At 41.4% G+C, this 16304-nt stretch overlaps 1 protein-coding gene across 11 annotated transcripts in view; it reads left to right on the plus strand.

Moving 5' to 3' along the window:
- Positions 1 to 16304, plus strand: part of NBEA (neurobeachin) — a 670094-nt gene that overhangs the window by 362649 nt on the left and 291141 nt on the right. For all 11 annotated transcript variants that reach the window (XM_053311836.1, XM_053311837.1, XM_053311835.1 and 8 more), the window contains one exon: positions 5971 to 6095. In XM_053311836.1, coding sequence (XP_053167811.1) covers positions 5971 to 6095 — 125 coding nt within the window. The remainder of the gene's footprint in view (positions 1 to 5970; positions 6096 to 16304) is intronic.

Consider the following 16304-nt stretch of genomic DNA (forward strand, 5'->3'; position numbering starts at 1 on the left):
CAGATATGTATCAGGCTACACTCCAATGTGCAATAAAAAATCCGCATTGTGTGTGAAGTGCTCCCTGAGAGCTCGCAGGGACTTGGGGTAAATTTGACCAGTATGTGAAAGCACCTCCTCCATCTCAGAGGGGATGCAAACTAAAATCTGGATGTGAAAAACTTCCTGGACTGGACAGAAAGAGCACACAGCCCCATGAGGAAGCAGACAGAGAAAATGAGAGGAGATTTTGATATTTATTTACAAGATGTAATTTTAAACTAGTGGGCCTGGGCGCAGAGCATCTGTGCCTATAGTTGGGCCCAGATGTCCCTCCCATGCTGCCGCCGTCTCACCCCAGGGGGCCAGGGCCAGGCCGTTTCCACCTTGCTGTCCTCCTCCACCCGTCCTCCTCCCGCCACCCATTGTCCTCTCATCCTCCTCCTCAGAGCACTGCTGCTGCCTCCCTCCGTCTCACCACTCCTTAGGGTGGCGGGGCTTCGCCCACCACCCGTCCTCCTCCCACTGCCCTTTGCCCTCATCCAACCGCCTCCTGGCGCATGCTGCGCCAACCACCCTTGCATGTGTCACCCCCTCTGGGCCCGCCATTGGTCGCAGCTGCAGCGGGAGCAGAGCTTGCCGCATCTCCATTTATCCCTTCTACAGGAATTAATTATATAGATTTTTTTTTAATCATTCCATTCTCCATGGAGTATGCAGATGTTGAACTAGATCTGGATGTAGGCTGTGCTCATAGTGGGGTTGCAGGAGTGGACATTTGGCTCATATGCTCTCCATTTAATTTAAAATGAATGTAGATCCACACTTTAAATATTTAAAGTGAACTAGGATCCACACTTGTAATCTCTTCTACAAGTAACTTTGTTCTTTTGGAATCCAGGTAAAGATCTTTTCTCTTCACTCAGGCTTTTTAAAATTGATTTTTTTTAAAAGTTGCAACATGTTCTGTCTTGTATTTTCTATTTTCTATTGTAATGTGTTTGTTTTGTGTCATGTGTTTTAATTGGATGTTTTTACTGTTGTGTTGTTGTGAGCCTCCCAGAGAACAATATATTACGGGGCTGCTAACAAACAAAGTTGTGTTTATTGCTGCTGTTGTTAATGTTACTAAAGGAGAACTAATGTTGTGAGCACAAACTAGTTACAAATAATTGTGTACATAGGTTCCACTTAACCATGAAGTTTGTCTGATGGGGGAAGAGTGTGTGAACCTGAGACTGACTCCTGTACTCCCACTGTGTGTATAATCTGCACACTGAGGCCATCTGTGAAATAGCCCACAGATGTTACACTTTCCTTATCCCAAAGTCTTATAATCTAAGACAAACAGCTAAACGTTGAAGAAAAAGGGCGTATCAGGAATAAACTAAGTTTAACTGATACCAGAAAGTGTAGAAAGAGGTGTGAGATGCTTATACTTTTGAGGTGGCATTGAATAGTTAATATCCCAAGTATCATGCTTCTCCTCCTATGCCCATTGAGAATATATAGGCTGCAGTATAATAAACAACAAGGAATGTCTTTGATTTTACCTGCCACACGCATTCTTGGCTACTTTGTTCGTATTTATTCCAAATACAACATGGGCATGGTTTAAAACTGGAAAGTTTTGTAAGATTTACTCAGTTCACCATTGCTAATATCTTGAGTTATTCAGAATTATGCAAATACTTAACTGTGTAGAGTAATAGTTGTAGCTGCTGTTACTCAATGAGGCAGTCTTGCACAGCATGGTGACCAGCACATTCTCATTCAATGTCTGATATAGTTAATGTTTGACAGTCTTGACGCATCAAAGATGATCAATAATCCACTGATTCCTAATCCTTGGCTATAGACTCTGAAGCACATCATTTCTATCTTGTCTTGAAAGCATAGGTTTATGTCATTGAAAGCAATGACACAAACTGACAGTTTTCCCTCCCTTCCACACATCAAAGTGTGCAAGGGGCTGAAGGCAACTGGCTCAGGACTGTGTTGCTCTGAGCTGCTCCTGGCAAACTGAAGAGAAACACTTCCCCAAAACAAATATGTACCCTTAAAATTAAACGGAAATCTTTTTTTTTTAAGGGAAAAATCTGCAATGAGAGGTGAGTTACAGGGTTTGGACCATCTGGTTTAGAGAGAGGACAATGTAGATAATCCCAAATTAAGGAACATTTACTTCCTTGGGTTTTTAAAAAAAATTAATATGTTTATATCCTGCTTTTCATTAAAACTCAGAGCAGCTTTCAAATAAAATATAAACCCAAAATATACAGCAAAACATTGTCATAAAAAATAGACAGAAAGCAACAGACAGTAAAAGACAGAAAAGCAGAAGCTAAAAACATAGATACTAGGAAACATAATTTAAAGGGAAAGTGAGAGAGGGGCCATTCAGATCTCTTTAGTAAGGAAGATCTTCTAAGAGAGATCTGAATGACCCACTCTCCGTTTACATTACGTTTCCCCATAACTGTAGGGGAAGAAGATCCTACCAAGATCCAAGAAGATCCTACCCATAGTACCTATTAAACAAATCTCAGGTAATGGTGGGCCAAAGAACAGGGCCTCAGTGGCAGATCTCTCAGTATGATATGTCCTTACAGTAAGTGGATCCTAGGTTTGTAAAAGGTCTTAAACATTCAAACTAGAACTTTTGTTTGGACCCCAAAGCAAACTGGCAGCCGTTAGTTGACACAGGATAGGTGTAATATACTTCTGCAGTTTGCCCCCACTAACCTGCCTGCAGCATTATGAACCAATTGAAGCTTCAAACCATTATCCAAGGCAGTTCCATGAAGAGAGCATTGCTGTAGTCTCATCTGGATGTAACCAGCACATTAATAACTGTGGCCAGATCTAATTCAGATAGGAATACAGCTGTCACACTAGCCTAAGCTGGTAGAATGCATTCCTGGACACAGAAGTCACCTGGGCATCCAGGAGTATCCCCCATGTTTTGTGCTTTCTCTTTCTGATGGAGTGCAATTCAAAACAGATTGAACTTCTCCACCCGGCACATCAGTATTTCCTACCCATATAACTTCGGCCTTGTCTGGATTTAGCTTCAGCTTGTTTGCCTTATCCACGCCCAAACTGCCTCCAAGCACTTGTTCAGGGTTTTCTCTACTTCTCTAGGTTTAGATGGCTGAAATAAAAGGTAGAGCTGTCGTCTGCATACTGATGACACTTCGTCCCAAACCTCCAGATGACCTCACTGATTTCATTTAGATGTTGAAGAATGTGGGGAACAGGACGGATCTTGTGGTACCTCATGACACATCCCCCAGATCCAGATTCTCTGGACTTAATTTGTCACCACCCATGCCCGAATCTTGCCCAAGAATTGTGAGTTAGAGACTGGGATACTGTTATTCAGATCCCCTTGGTTCACTTCAGGTTTTATTTTATTTTTTACTTGACTAGCAAGCCAGAAGTTGCTGGTTCGAATCCCCACTGATGTGTTTCCCAGACTATGGGAAACACCTATATCGGGCAGCAGCAATACAGGAAGATGCTGAAAGGCATCATCTCATACTGCCCAGGAGATGGCAATGGAAAACTACTCCAGTATCCTACCAAAGACAACCACAAGGCTCTGTGGTTGTCAGGAGTCGACACCGACTCGATAGCACAGTTAACTTTTCATGAGCCCCAGCATACTGAAATTGGTAGTTTTCCAGCATTTTTTGGTCTGGCTATATCCACTGCTAAATAGTTTTTGAAATATTACAAGATTAATGACCTTAACTTGTATTTTTCAGCTGATATAATGGTAAAGTTATCTGAAAGATGAGTGTCAGATGTTTGGATGGGGGCAGGGCGCAATTTCATTGCTTGCCCTAGGCACTATTTTCCCTAGATATGCTTCTGTGTGCCTCCAAAACACACATTTACGCAGAAGAACTATATGTTACATAGAGAATATAGAAGAATTGATAGATTCTGTTCATTTTGATACAAATATTCTTGAAGAGCAATTGAAAGTTCAAGCCTATACTAACTGGTTAAAAACCTGGGGATGAGGAGGAAGCAAATGAATTGATACTTTTGAAATTATGCTGTTTATACTAAGATGTAGGGGGATGAAGTAAAATTCTTGGAGTCTGATATGAATTGATTTTTTAAAAGTAAAATGGAGAATATTACATAGATATACATAATTGCTATTTTTTCCCCTTAATCATGTTACGCATTTCAGAGATATTCTGTATTTTTATTTTTACTTTGGTATGTGTGTGTGTGTAGGGGGGCCTCCTTGTTTAAAAGGGTAAAAAAGGGTGGGGGGGGGGTTACATCAACTGATGATAATAGAATCATGTGTTACAATCTCCTGCCCTAATTTTAAAGCAGGGCTTTTCTGCACAGATGGCTAAATAACACCCAATAAGCAACTTTTGGGTTTGAGAGGGGTTAAACTGTTAGGAACAATTTACACAATCCGCAATGGTGGATTGTGACCAGGGATGTAGTTGCAAATTCAGAAGTGCAGGCGCTCTCCATGTCAGCCCCCTGGCCGTGCCCACCCCAACAGCAGAGATGCAGAGAGGTACTGGAGCTCCATCCCTGCGCATCCCCCACTCCACTCCACTCCTGATTGTGATTGAACCAGGGGCAGGATCAGGAAAGTGGGCAGAACTGGCAGAGATAGCAGGGAGGAGTATGGCTGTGCACATGCCCGCTACGCACAGTAGCTTGCCGTGCACGAATTTGTGTGAAAACCAAGAGAGCCAAATTTCTGCTTAACAACATACAGAACTGGCCAAAACAAACAAACAAGTGTGTTGACACTTGATTATTCAGTTGCTGAGTTACAATCCTGCAACTGATAGCTACATCTGAATTACTGTCACCCCAAATCCGACTTGGCTCCTTGCAAACAGCGATGGTGGTAAAGGCTACATATCAGTGTTAACTTCTACGTAAAAGTTATATACAACTTGGGTGGAACTATATGTTATGAGGTAAAACAGGGTTCCCAACTCTTTATTTCCTTTGTAATGGTGATAGGGCCAATGACTGAATGCCATTTACTATATACTAAGCAGTTTTGTGTATTTCTCCCCTTCACTGATAGCGGGGGTTTAAAGCTATTCCATATTATCTATCACAATGCTATTGAAATTGTAGATAAAATAATTGGTGGTGGTGTTCATATCATTATTATTGAGGTTCTTGACAAACCCATATTTAGTAAAGAAATTCAGTTTAATGAGAAATGAATGCATGCATTTGCATTTTCAGTTGAATATGGATTAACAATGGTTTCTGAATCATTCTGTGAAACTTTAATATTGGTTCTGAATGCAAAACAGGCAATGTAACATGAAGATGGCCATGGTTGTTAATGGCTTGTTTTAGCTGGGAGCTATAAAATCATCCAAAGACTCTGTTGGTGTTGGAATAATAATTTACCTAGACAATTACCACATGGTGGAATTTTTTGCAGCTCTAATTCAGTGTTATTAATAATGAATAAAACTGCAATTTTCTCAGGTTGCTGGGGGCAATGGGGAATTATTTCAATGAATATTTCAGCACATTATTTTAATCATAGTTCCACAAAATTCAAGTGGGCAATATTTTATACTTTTAAGTTTAGTCTGCTAAGGGACCATAGTCATTAAATTGCAAACTATTTGCTCTTAGGTCCACTCTATGATTTACAATCCTTTTTAAAAACACTGTAAAAGAAAGCAAGCTGTGTCATTAATACTTGTAATTTGATGCTGCATTTGTTAATGGGCTTGCTCTGATTAATGTTTTTAGCGGTAGGCAGAGCATTTTGAGACAGGGAGGCTGAATCCTTGAATGCCTAAATGCAACGAAAGAAGCATTTGAATACTAAACATTTTAATAATATATAGTTTTGCTTTAATATCAAGAAGGTGCTTACAGAATCATCCCCCTTCTAATAAAAGGCACATAAAGATTATGTATGCCAGTTGGGTAGACACTGATCTTTATTTTTGTTTGTTTCCTTAGCCAACTGCATGATTTCTGGCGCTTAGATTATTGGGAAGATGACCTGCGCCGACGGAGACGGTTTGTTCGCAATGCTTTTGGCTCCACCCATTCTGATGCCTTGCTCAAAGCTGCTGTGGAATATGGTCAGTATTTATTAGACAGTATTCACCCACTGTCTAAAAAGTATTTTTGTCTTATTTGTTTTCTAATACTGAGAACCATCTCATCTCTCTCTCTCTCTCTCTCTCTCTCTCTCTCTCTCTCTCTCATATTTCCATACTATCTTGGCTTTGCATCAAAGATAACAGTAGCTGGTTGCAATACTTCCTTAGAATTGCCTGGCTTTGGCCTGGCTCTGAGGCAGGCTGCAGTTAGGGTGGGGTCCAACTGCAGAGCAGGTGGCTGTGGATCTGAGGCAGCTGATGTGGTTAAGACAGGTTAGGGTCCAGAGTCAAATGGGCTCGACAAGGATCAGAAGGGCGGGAGGCAGAAGACGTTGTTGTGGATGGCCGAATAGTTTATGCAGGCAAGGCAAGTCTGTACAGTTGCTCATTCAAGTGATGATGTTCAGACTGAGGAGCCAAACCTGGATAACCTGTTGTTTAAGGACTGAAGAGCTGCAGTACCACATCTGGCCATTATATGGGTGGTCTGCACTGCAGCAGAGATCAGGCTGATAATTCCCTTTCTCTCTTGGAGCTGCTGTGGTGATGCAGGCAGCAAGGCGCCTGAGCCCTGCTACCAGAGTCCTTGCCTTGAAACTCCAGTAACTTACAAGATCCTACTGATCCCTAGGAAGGATTTTTATTTTATCTAGATTGAAACAGGGCTGTGAATATGACAACTACTTAGGTAAAACGGGATGGGACTTAGAGTGCAGGAACAATCCAATTGCCTAAGGGAAAAAGTTCTGAGCACTTTATTGAATATAGTATCCATAATGGGGTTTTTGTGTGCAAGTTAATTTAAAGGACGCTTCCTGTTGCGTGTTAGGATGATAGGAATAGCAAGAGAAAATAAAAGGAGCGGAAGTGATGCATGCTGGGAGAAAGAAGCAAGCCTTCCATGAAGCAAAGTGAGGCAGTCACCACATGCTGTGGATTATTGGGGCATCAGCAAGGTGGCAAGATGCCCCACACCACCTCATCTGCCTCCTCTCTGCCCTCCCACACTAGAGTGGCTTCTTACAAGCAGTAGCCACAGCATGGCAAAGAGCGGCTGCAAGATGGTTCACTCCTCCTCCGTCTCCGCCTCCTCCTTTGCAGTGGTGGCACCCACTGCTGCCTGCTTTGGGGCACACACTCCCCTTCACCTTCTCTGCCTCCTCCCTCATGTGATGCTGAGCTGGTTATGAAAAGTGGGAGGAAACAGAAGAAGTAATGAGGATCAAGCAAGTAGAGTACTCTACTGCCCTGTTGTTTTTGAGAAATGTTTTGCAGCTCTACTCTGCAGTTAGCTTTAATTGCATCTTCATGGGCCTTTTCCCCTGAGTAACCAAATCTTTAAAACTCATATATATGGTGAGCTACCATTTTGGCAAGAAAAAAAGATGCAGTTGCCACCCTGTGGGGTGCAATTCAACCAAACCTAAGTACTTTAAAGTCCCATTGTTCTTACTGCAAGATATAATGAAGTATTCTGCAATCTGTATGCCCCAAATTGTGCAGGATAGTGAAATTTATGCAAATTCATCCGCTTTGCATAAATGTTCATGCTTTGTGATTTCTTAGTTGAACAATTTGTGGGCAGCATATATTTATATATTTTAAGTGAAGAATGGAAAAACGCAGAGGAAGTAAAGTAAGCCTGCAAAACAATGGACACATGAAGTTGGAGCGATAGGAAAAGCTAGATACCTCTGGCTAATAGAAGCAATACAAATACTACGGATATTTATATATTCAAACAGAAGAAATGCCAGCCACTGGCTACCAAAATCCCTATCATTAAAGTCCAGGCTTTTTTCTGCAACTACAAAAAGGGGTTTTATTTTGCTTCTTATGCAAATTAAGAATCTCAGGGTTCTGCAGAAGCCACAATACTGTATTCCAGTTCAATGCCATATTCCATGCTTCATGAACTTATTACTGCTAGATACATAGAACAGCTAGATACACAGAGCCAGGGGTGTAACTATAATAGGGCAAGGGGAGACAGTTGTCTGGGGGCCCACTGCCTTGGGGGGGCCCCAGAGGCAAGTCACATGACTGACTCCCCCAGGCACGCACCTGCCCGGGCTTCCTTCAGTTGTATTCATCCTCCAAAATTGATGTAAGTGTTAAGACCTGGAGCTACCAGAACAGCATGTCTTTCTCTAGTACCATTAAATGACTTGCACCGTCCACAATTAACAACACCTTTAAAAAAATAATTTAGGAAGTTGTTCTGTTGTGGCACATAGGGTGTGTGTGTGTGTGTGTGTGTGTGTGTGTGTATGTATAATATATAAAATTTTCACTATGCTTTTTGTTACCGCTATTCAGCCTTATTAAAGATTTCTTTAGTTCATGAGCTGAGCTTCAGTGAGGGGGGGCATTTTAAAATCTTGTCTCTGGGCCCACTCCAACCTTGCTATGCCCCTGCACAGAGCATTTACATTAACTTGTTGTAAATTATCTCATGTTAAGGGTTTTATGTATTACAGTCTTAGGCTCCCTCACCTGGTAGGATGGGACCCAAAGTGAGTTGTGAACAATGTACGATGGTACAACCCTCATTTTCTACAAAAGGGGAAAGAGAGGGTAAAGCAGAAAGATGCCCAGCATATAGTTACACAAGGGGGGGAAGTATAGTGGGTCCCATCTAGCAGATTTGCATTAAAGGTGAGTCCTGGTCTGAAATCACTGAAGAGTGCTGGTCTAGACGGTGCAGTCAAAGTACATGGTTTCTTGACAGTTATAGTATCTGACAAGATCTTGCTCTTAGGAGCTTACAGCCTTAGACTAAGCAAAGGTGGCGGGAGCAAGAAGGATGATGTGGAGGGCATGGCTTCATAGCTGCATAAATAAGTGTGCTTACTAAAGTCTAGGAGCCCTCAAGCAAAGAAGGGCACAGAGCTTGCCCTGGGAAATAGCAGAATTAAAAGGAATACAAAATTCAAAACAGCCCCCATCTAGCATAATTAGGTTTCTTTTGCCTGTTACTGCATTTGAATACAAAGGAAAATGAAAGTGACATGCATGAGGAGAAATGTAGGTTGTGTTATCATTGGTTATGTTTCAGATCACAGCAGAAGGAAGCTACCTTGTATGCAGGACTAAAGTAAATGTTTCTGAAGCTTTCAGTATCAAAATTAATGACAGCATTCTAGAGGAATTTAAAAGGGCTTGCACTGAGATTAAACCCCACAAATTTTACCTTGATGTACATTTTTGAGGCTTGTGCTTATGGATTTTAATATTAACACTTTTAGTTGACCTTACTGTATAAGAAAACATCCTTAACACTGATGTTATTTTTATGCCTCTTGGTGATACTAATGAGTTGAATAATTTATGAGGTTGTCATGTGAAAAGGATTTGGTGCAGTTTGATGTATTTTCAGCCTCTGGTGCTGGAATGTGATTAATAAAGAGCTGGAGGCACAGCATTTATTTTTTTAAAAAAAAAATGTGGAGCTTTACTTTCATTAGGGATTTGTCATCTGTGTTGTTTTGGTAATTTTTATATCAGTCTAGTATAATAGCAAAATTACTCATAGTTTTTAGATTGAAAATTACTTCAGAGCAGTTGGATATTTTTTTAAAAAATGTTTGTTTCAATTTACAGATGGTAGTTCATTGGCCTCAAACATATTTTTAGTGGAGAATGAAAGAAAGGTGTTTGTGTGTGTGTGTCTGACTTCCAGTTGTGTCATAAATACTACTTTGGGTATCCGTAACAGTGGAAAACATCTTAGTAGTTTTTTGTTATCTATGTTGACTGTCAGTTATCATTTAGGAGTTTGCACATAAATATTGCAGCAAAGGAATGTTTAGGCAAAGCCTAAGCCAGCAAGCTCCTCTGTGTCTACGATCAAAGGCATCAGCTTAAATAGGTCTGATCAGGCATTGCAGACGAGGGCAGGCAGCTTCAGCCGAGCAAAAAACACAGAGCAAAGATGACAAAATTAATCAGTCATTTCTTTGGCAATAAATAATAAGATATGCTGAGGTCTGCAGATGAGAGAATTTCTAGGTTCTTTGGAGATGTGCTTGCTTAACACCTGATTTATCTCGAGCTTGCACAGCCATCAAGATATGACCTTGATGAATAAAAGAGCACACTCTAACTAATCTAGACTTAAATTGGTATTGATAGCCGATGCTTGGATACAGTAATAATATGATCAAGGAGTAGGGAAGTCGAGAACGGTGAATATGTTTGTGGCTTTTGCACCAGTTAACAGTGGAGTAGTGTCGGGTGTTCCTAGTGAGCCAAAACATAAGTGCGTGCGCACACACACACACACACACACACACACACACACACACTCTGTTACCAAAGTTATTCAGATTACTTGAGAGACTGTTAACCAAAAGGAATTAGAACTTGTTATATTTCTTCATTCATCTGATTCTTTGCTTTGTAAAATGTATCTTATTAAATATTTCCACAGCAACATTGTGCAACAGTTTAATTGCTGGCAGTTTAGCACAGAGAGTGATTTTTTAATATTAAGTATTTTCTTAAGTTTATGGCACAGGGTTGTGTATTAAGACATGCTTTCCCGAAAGCAACTATTTTATGTTTTAATAGTATGCTTCTGTTAATGTTGGCTTCTAAAATCTGGCAAAGTCAGAATCAGCCTGAATCATGTGAGAGCTGCTTACATTAAATGACTGACAATGTGAAGCTCTACATACATTTGACTGTTTTGAATATCATGTGGAACTTGGGTTAGAGCTGGGTTCTGTATGAGGTCCCTAAGCCTTGGGAATGCGTACTCCCCCGCCACCATCCCATCACAAGCACCTGCTTCTTATCTAGGTTAAAATAAGCCGAGATTTGCCTTGTCATCTGAATCCACCAATCTTGGCTTATTCTAACCTACTTGCTTCAAATAACCCAATTTTGGTGCCAAGGTTTGAAGTAAGTTACAGATCTGGATCGTGACCCATTGCATTCGTAATGAATGGGTTCAGTGCCTGTGCAGGAATCTCGCAGATAGATTGACTAGCTCCTTGTGATACGCCCTCTGTCCTGCACGTTCTCTGTGCTTCTGTTATTTTCAGTAGTTGGGGCGTCCTCTTACTCTGTTTCTATCTGACCACCTAAATGTCAACACCTTGTTCTCTAGCTTCTTGATGCAAATAGATTATTTACGTTCAAAGTGAAAATTACTTTTAAACTTTGTTTTTGTTTTTTACCTTTGGACTGCTAAAATGACAATTTTTAAGCTTATTGGACTAAAATTAGGTGAAAGGGAAAATCAAGGGCGGGCTGCAGGCTTGCCAGGCGGTGTGACACTAACTCAAAATGGCATCAAAACCTACAGCAAAAACAATATTCAAACACTGTGTTGAATGGGGAGCAAAGTTGCCGTCGATGGACAACCACAACACGTTTACTGTGCTTAAGAGAGCAACATAAACATTACCTGTCATTGATATGTAAAATTTGTTGCTCGTTCTCCAAACAAACTCAGAAGAATCAAGCACTTCAACTTCAAGCAGCATTATATGATGAAGCACTTCAGTCTCCGATGTGGAGACCGGCTTGCCCGTCAACATCAGGATTGATGTCGAGCATGGTATCGAGCGCAAAGGAAACACCTCAGGTGGATCCTGCAAATGTGCATGTCTAAAATCACCAAAGAACCAGAATTCAAACATCCTGAAACAGTGTTGAAGAAACACCACAGGCATAAAAGGCACGGGCACTCTTCAGGGGAAGGAGAAGAGGGAGGCTGTGAGCCAGTGTGGTGTAGTGGTTAGAGTGCTGGACTAGGACCAGGGAGACCCGAGTTCAAATCCCCATTCAACCATGGTACTAGCTGGGTGACTCGGCCAGTCACTTCTCTCTCAGCCTAACCTACTTCACAGGGTTGTTGTGAGGAGAAACTCAAGTATGTAGTACACCGCTCTGGGCTCCTTGGAGGAAGAGCGGGATATAAAATGTAAAAATAATAATAATAATAATAATAATAATAATTATTATTATTATTATTATTATTATTATTCTCCGCCAAAGAAACACCATTGCAAAACAGGAGTCCTCAGTAGTGACAGCAGTATAGAATAGGGGCACAATGGCTACAATGTCAGTGTCAAGGTCAACATCAAAGAACATAAAAACCTCTGCTAGCATCTATGAGACAGATAAAAGAAAGATGTCACTGCTATCCCCAACACATACACTGATATAATCTCCATCCACAGTTACATCACAGCATAACTATGATGGGGAGATTATGTGGGGTTTGGAGAAGAGACTGCAGAACAGGATGAAGACATCTCCTTAAACCCCAAGATGGCAACTACGTTGTTGGCAAGGTTAGAATAGTCAAATAGCATGCTATTGGAATCCACTTCTCAAGGCTTTCTGAGTGGAGGACTCAACATCGAACACAATACCGAATAGGGGTCCCTCTTGGTACCGAAAACACCATAAATGTCACCAATAAGGGTACTGCCTACAGCATCGAACCCAATATGACTAATGTCTCCTCTGAGACATTCTGAGGATCATGCAGGGGTTTCAAGACTCATTTCTATTTTCTCCAGAACAATAGCAAGTTATGCTCCATTAACATGGACATCACCACTACAATATGTGGACACGCAAGGTTTGACACCATCAGAACCATCTACAAACATACAACACAAATAACCCATTCTTGTGGGTTTAAACACAGCCCAACAGTCTTATACCCAGCTGATTATACAGATTATCAAGTATGGAAACCCCAACAAAGAAATCAGTGCAAAGTACAACAAGGAGCACAATTACAGGTCTGTACACCATCGGTGCCAATCTATTTACCATCAACAGTGCAGGCTGTAACATGCTTGCCAAACGAAGTCACCACAGACACAACCTGTGTAACCAGTACAACCTTCAGCTCCACAACCAAAGGTGCCTTCTCAACCATGGAAACTAGTGAGAAAGAAATCATCTCCTGCAGTGCCTCCAGTGAACAATGATGATGAGGGAGATGGTTACATTATGGATTCCACAGAGACAGATTATGGCGAAGGAGATTATCCTGCTGACCCACCAGCAGAAGTACTACCAAAGACTTCGCTATCACCCTCAGAGGAACTAAAAGCCTATCCTGCTCAGATAAGAGACATGGCTGAGGCATTGGGCTTAGCATTAAAAGAGCCAGAGGTAGATCCTACAATATGATGGCTAAAGCAGGAGCATCACACCCAGTGGTGCTTCCCATGCTGCCTGTTATTACTAAGGCAGCACAGTTGGCATGGGAGGCATCTACAGACATCTACAGCAACATCAAAAAGATTAGAAGGATTATATAGAATTCAGTTATATATAGAATAGTTATATCAATAACCTGCACTACGGTGATGACACCACTCTGATAGCTGAGAATGCGGATGATCTGCAAGCTCTAGTAATGAAAGTCAAGGAGCACAGTGAAAAAATGGGACTACGACTAAATGTAAAGAAGACTAAATTAATGACAACGGGTGCAGTAACCAGCCTCAAAATTGATAATGAAGACATTGAAGTGGTGGATAGCTTCTGCCTTTCAGGATCAACCATCAACAATAAAGGATCCAGCAGTCAAGAAATACGCCACAGACTAGCACGGTAGGGTTGCAATGAAGGCCTTGGAAAGGATATTTAGATGTTGTGACTTGTCTATACCTACAAAGATTATAATCATTCAGACAATGGTTTTTCCTGTGACACCCTATGGATGCTGAAGTTGGATTTTGAAGAAGCAAGATAGAAAAAGTATTGACACTTTTGAACTTTTCCTTGAAAAGGGAGAAAAATAGATGTGTTAGGAAGAAAGATGTATGCCACCTCAAGTCTATCTATAAAGATTGCAAATTATGCTTCATATCTTGTGAGGTAGGGACATTAGTTATGGGGTATACTTTTCTAGGATTCTACCTCAGTGTCACCAAAGGAATTTCAGGATAGGTTTGCACAGACCTATGAAAAAACAACAGCTGTTATGAGACAACTGCGCAGCACATTTAAACACTTAGCAGAGACTGAATCAAGAGCCATGATGACAGCAGTAACACTATGCTGCCATGCATGGTTGCAATCCACCAACTTGAAGCAAGACATGCGATATCGGGTAGAGCGTATGCCATATGATGGGAAAGGGCTGTTCTCAGAAAAAACTGACTCAACAATGGAGTCTTGGGAAAACTCAAAATACACGGCAAAGACTTTTATGGCATCCGCAGCCTCAAATACTACGGCATCCCATTATCGGTCATATGGCCGACAACAGCAGCATTCCACATTTAGGCATCAGGAAAGAAAGGATTTCAGAAGGCAATACCACCCCTATCAAAGGAACAAGAGTTTTTGGACAAAAACAGAAGAGGCAGACTACTAAACCTAATAGGGACCAGAATAAACAGACTCTTTGATGGGCAGATCCATCCACTGCAATTAAAACTAAAGACACTAGTAACATCTCCCAGAGCACACAACATCAGCTTTGTGGTTGCCAACGATTCCATCAAGTTGGCAAGTCATGCTCAAGAATGGCACTATATAACACCAGACTAGCAGGTGCTAAAGATTATAGCAGTAGAGTTTATTTTATTTTATTTATTTAAAAGATTTCTATAGCACCCAAAACTTGCTTCTCTGGGCGGTTTAAAAATTTTTTTAAAACATTAAATCAATTAACAATTAAAATCATTTAAAAGATTAAAAACATTTAAAGCTCAGTATTAAAATTATTTAAAACTATACATCTAATTAAAAGCCTGGGTGAATATGTGTGTCTTCAGTGCCTTTTTTAAAGTTGCCAGAGATGAGGAGGCTCTTATTTCAACAGGGAGCTCATTCCAAAGTCCAGGGTCTGCAACAGAGAAGGCCCATTCCCAAGTAGCTGCCAGGTGAGTTGGTGGCAGCTGCAGGCGAACCTCTCCAGATGATCTTAGCAGGTGGTGAGGCTCATGGCGAAGAAGACATTCTCTTAAATACCCAGGGCCTAAGATGTTTAGGACTTTATAGGTAATGACCAACACTTTGTATTTTGCCTGGAAATGTATCGGTAGCCAGTGCAGTTTCCTTCAACACAGGAGTAATATGGTCTCTCCTAGATAACCCAGAGACCAACCTGGCTGCCACATTCTGAACCAAATGCAGTTTCCGGACTACATACAAAGGCAGCCCCACATAGAGTGCATTGCAGTAATCCAGCCTATAGGTTACCAGCAGATGTACCACTGTTTTGAGGTCATTCATTTCAAGAAAGAGACACAGCTGGCATATCAGCCGAAGCTGATAAAAAGCACCTCTGGCCACCGCCTCAACCTGGGACACCAGGGAGAGGTTCGGATCCAGAAGCACCCCAGACTGCGTATTTGTTCCTTCCGGGGGAGTGTAACGCCATCCAGAACTGGTAGATCAAAATCGTCTCGCAAGTTTTGACCCCGCACAATAATTATCTCCGTCTTATCTGGATTCAGCCTCAGTTTGTTATCCCTCACCTAGTCTCCAGGCAGGCATTTAGGGAGGTTATGCCTTCTCCTGATGAAGTTGACATGGAGAAAAAGATTTGGGTGTCATCAGCTTATTGATAACACCCTGCACTAAATCCCCTGATGATCTCTCCCAGCAGTTTCATGTAGATGTTAAATAACATTGGAAACAAGTTCAAATTTGGAAGAACAACAGTCTCCAAGAGACACCATCTGGAATCTGCCCATGAGGTAGGAGCGGAACCACTGCAAAGCAGTGCATCCCACCCCCAATCCCCTCAGATACTGCTCACGTGCAGGACTCAGTTAGGGTTCTTTGGGCAATGCATTTCAACACATATGGAACAAGGGACTTCTTTACTTATTCCCACCACAACCATTAATAAATCAGATACTGGCACAAATACTGAGAGACAATACATCAGAAATTCTCGTAACTCCATGGTGGCCCAGACAACCATGGTTTGCACCACTTCTCAGGCTCTCGAGGGGGGTCTACCACAGATTTCAACTCTGAATGGACCTACTGGCCCAGGACAGAGGGGCTGTACATCACCCAGTAACAAAAACTCTATGGATAACAAGAAAAAATTACTACAATAAATGGAAAAGGTTCAAGTTGTATGCTAAACAACTTGTATTTTCCCCACATTGAGACACGTCTTGCTTTATATGACAACCTTGAAAATAAAGGGGTTGGCGAATGTGTCTTATCAAGGTACATTTGGCA

Source organism: Hemicordylus capensis, chromosome 3, assembly GCF_027244095.1.
Source record: "Hemicordylus capensis ecotype Gifberg chromosome 3, rHemCap1.1.pri, whole genome shotgun sequence".
Classification (NCBI taxonomy): domain Eukaryota; kingdom Metazoa; phylum Chordata; class Lepidosauria; order Squamata; family Cordylidae; genus Hemicordylus; species Hemicordylus capensis.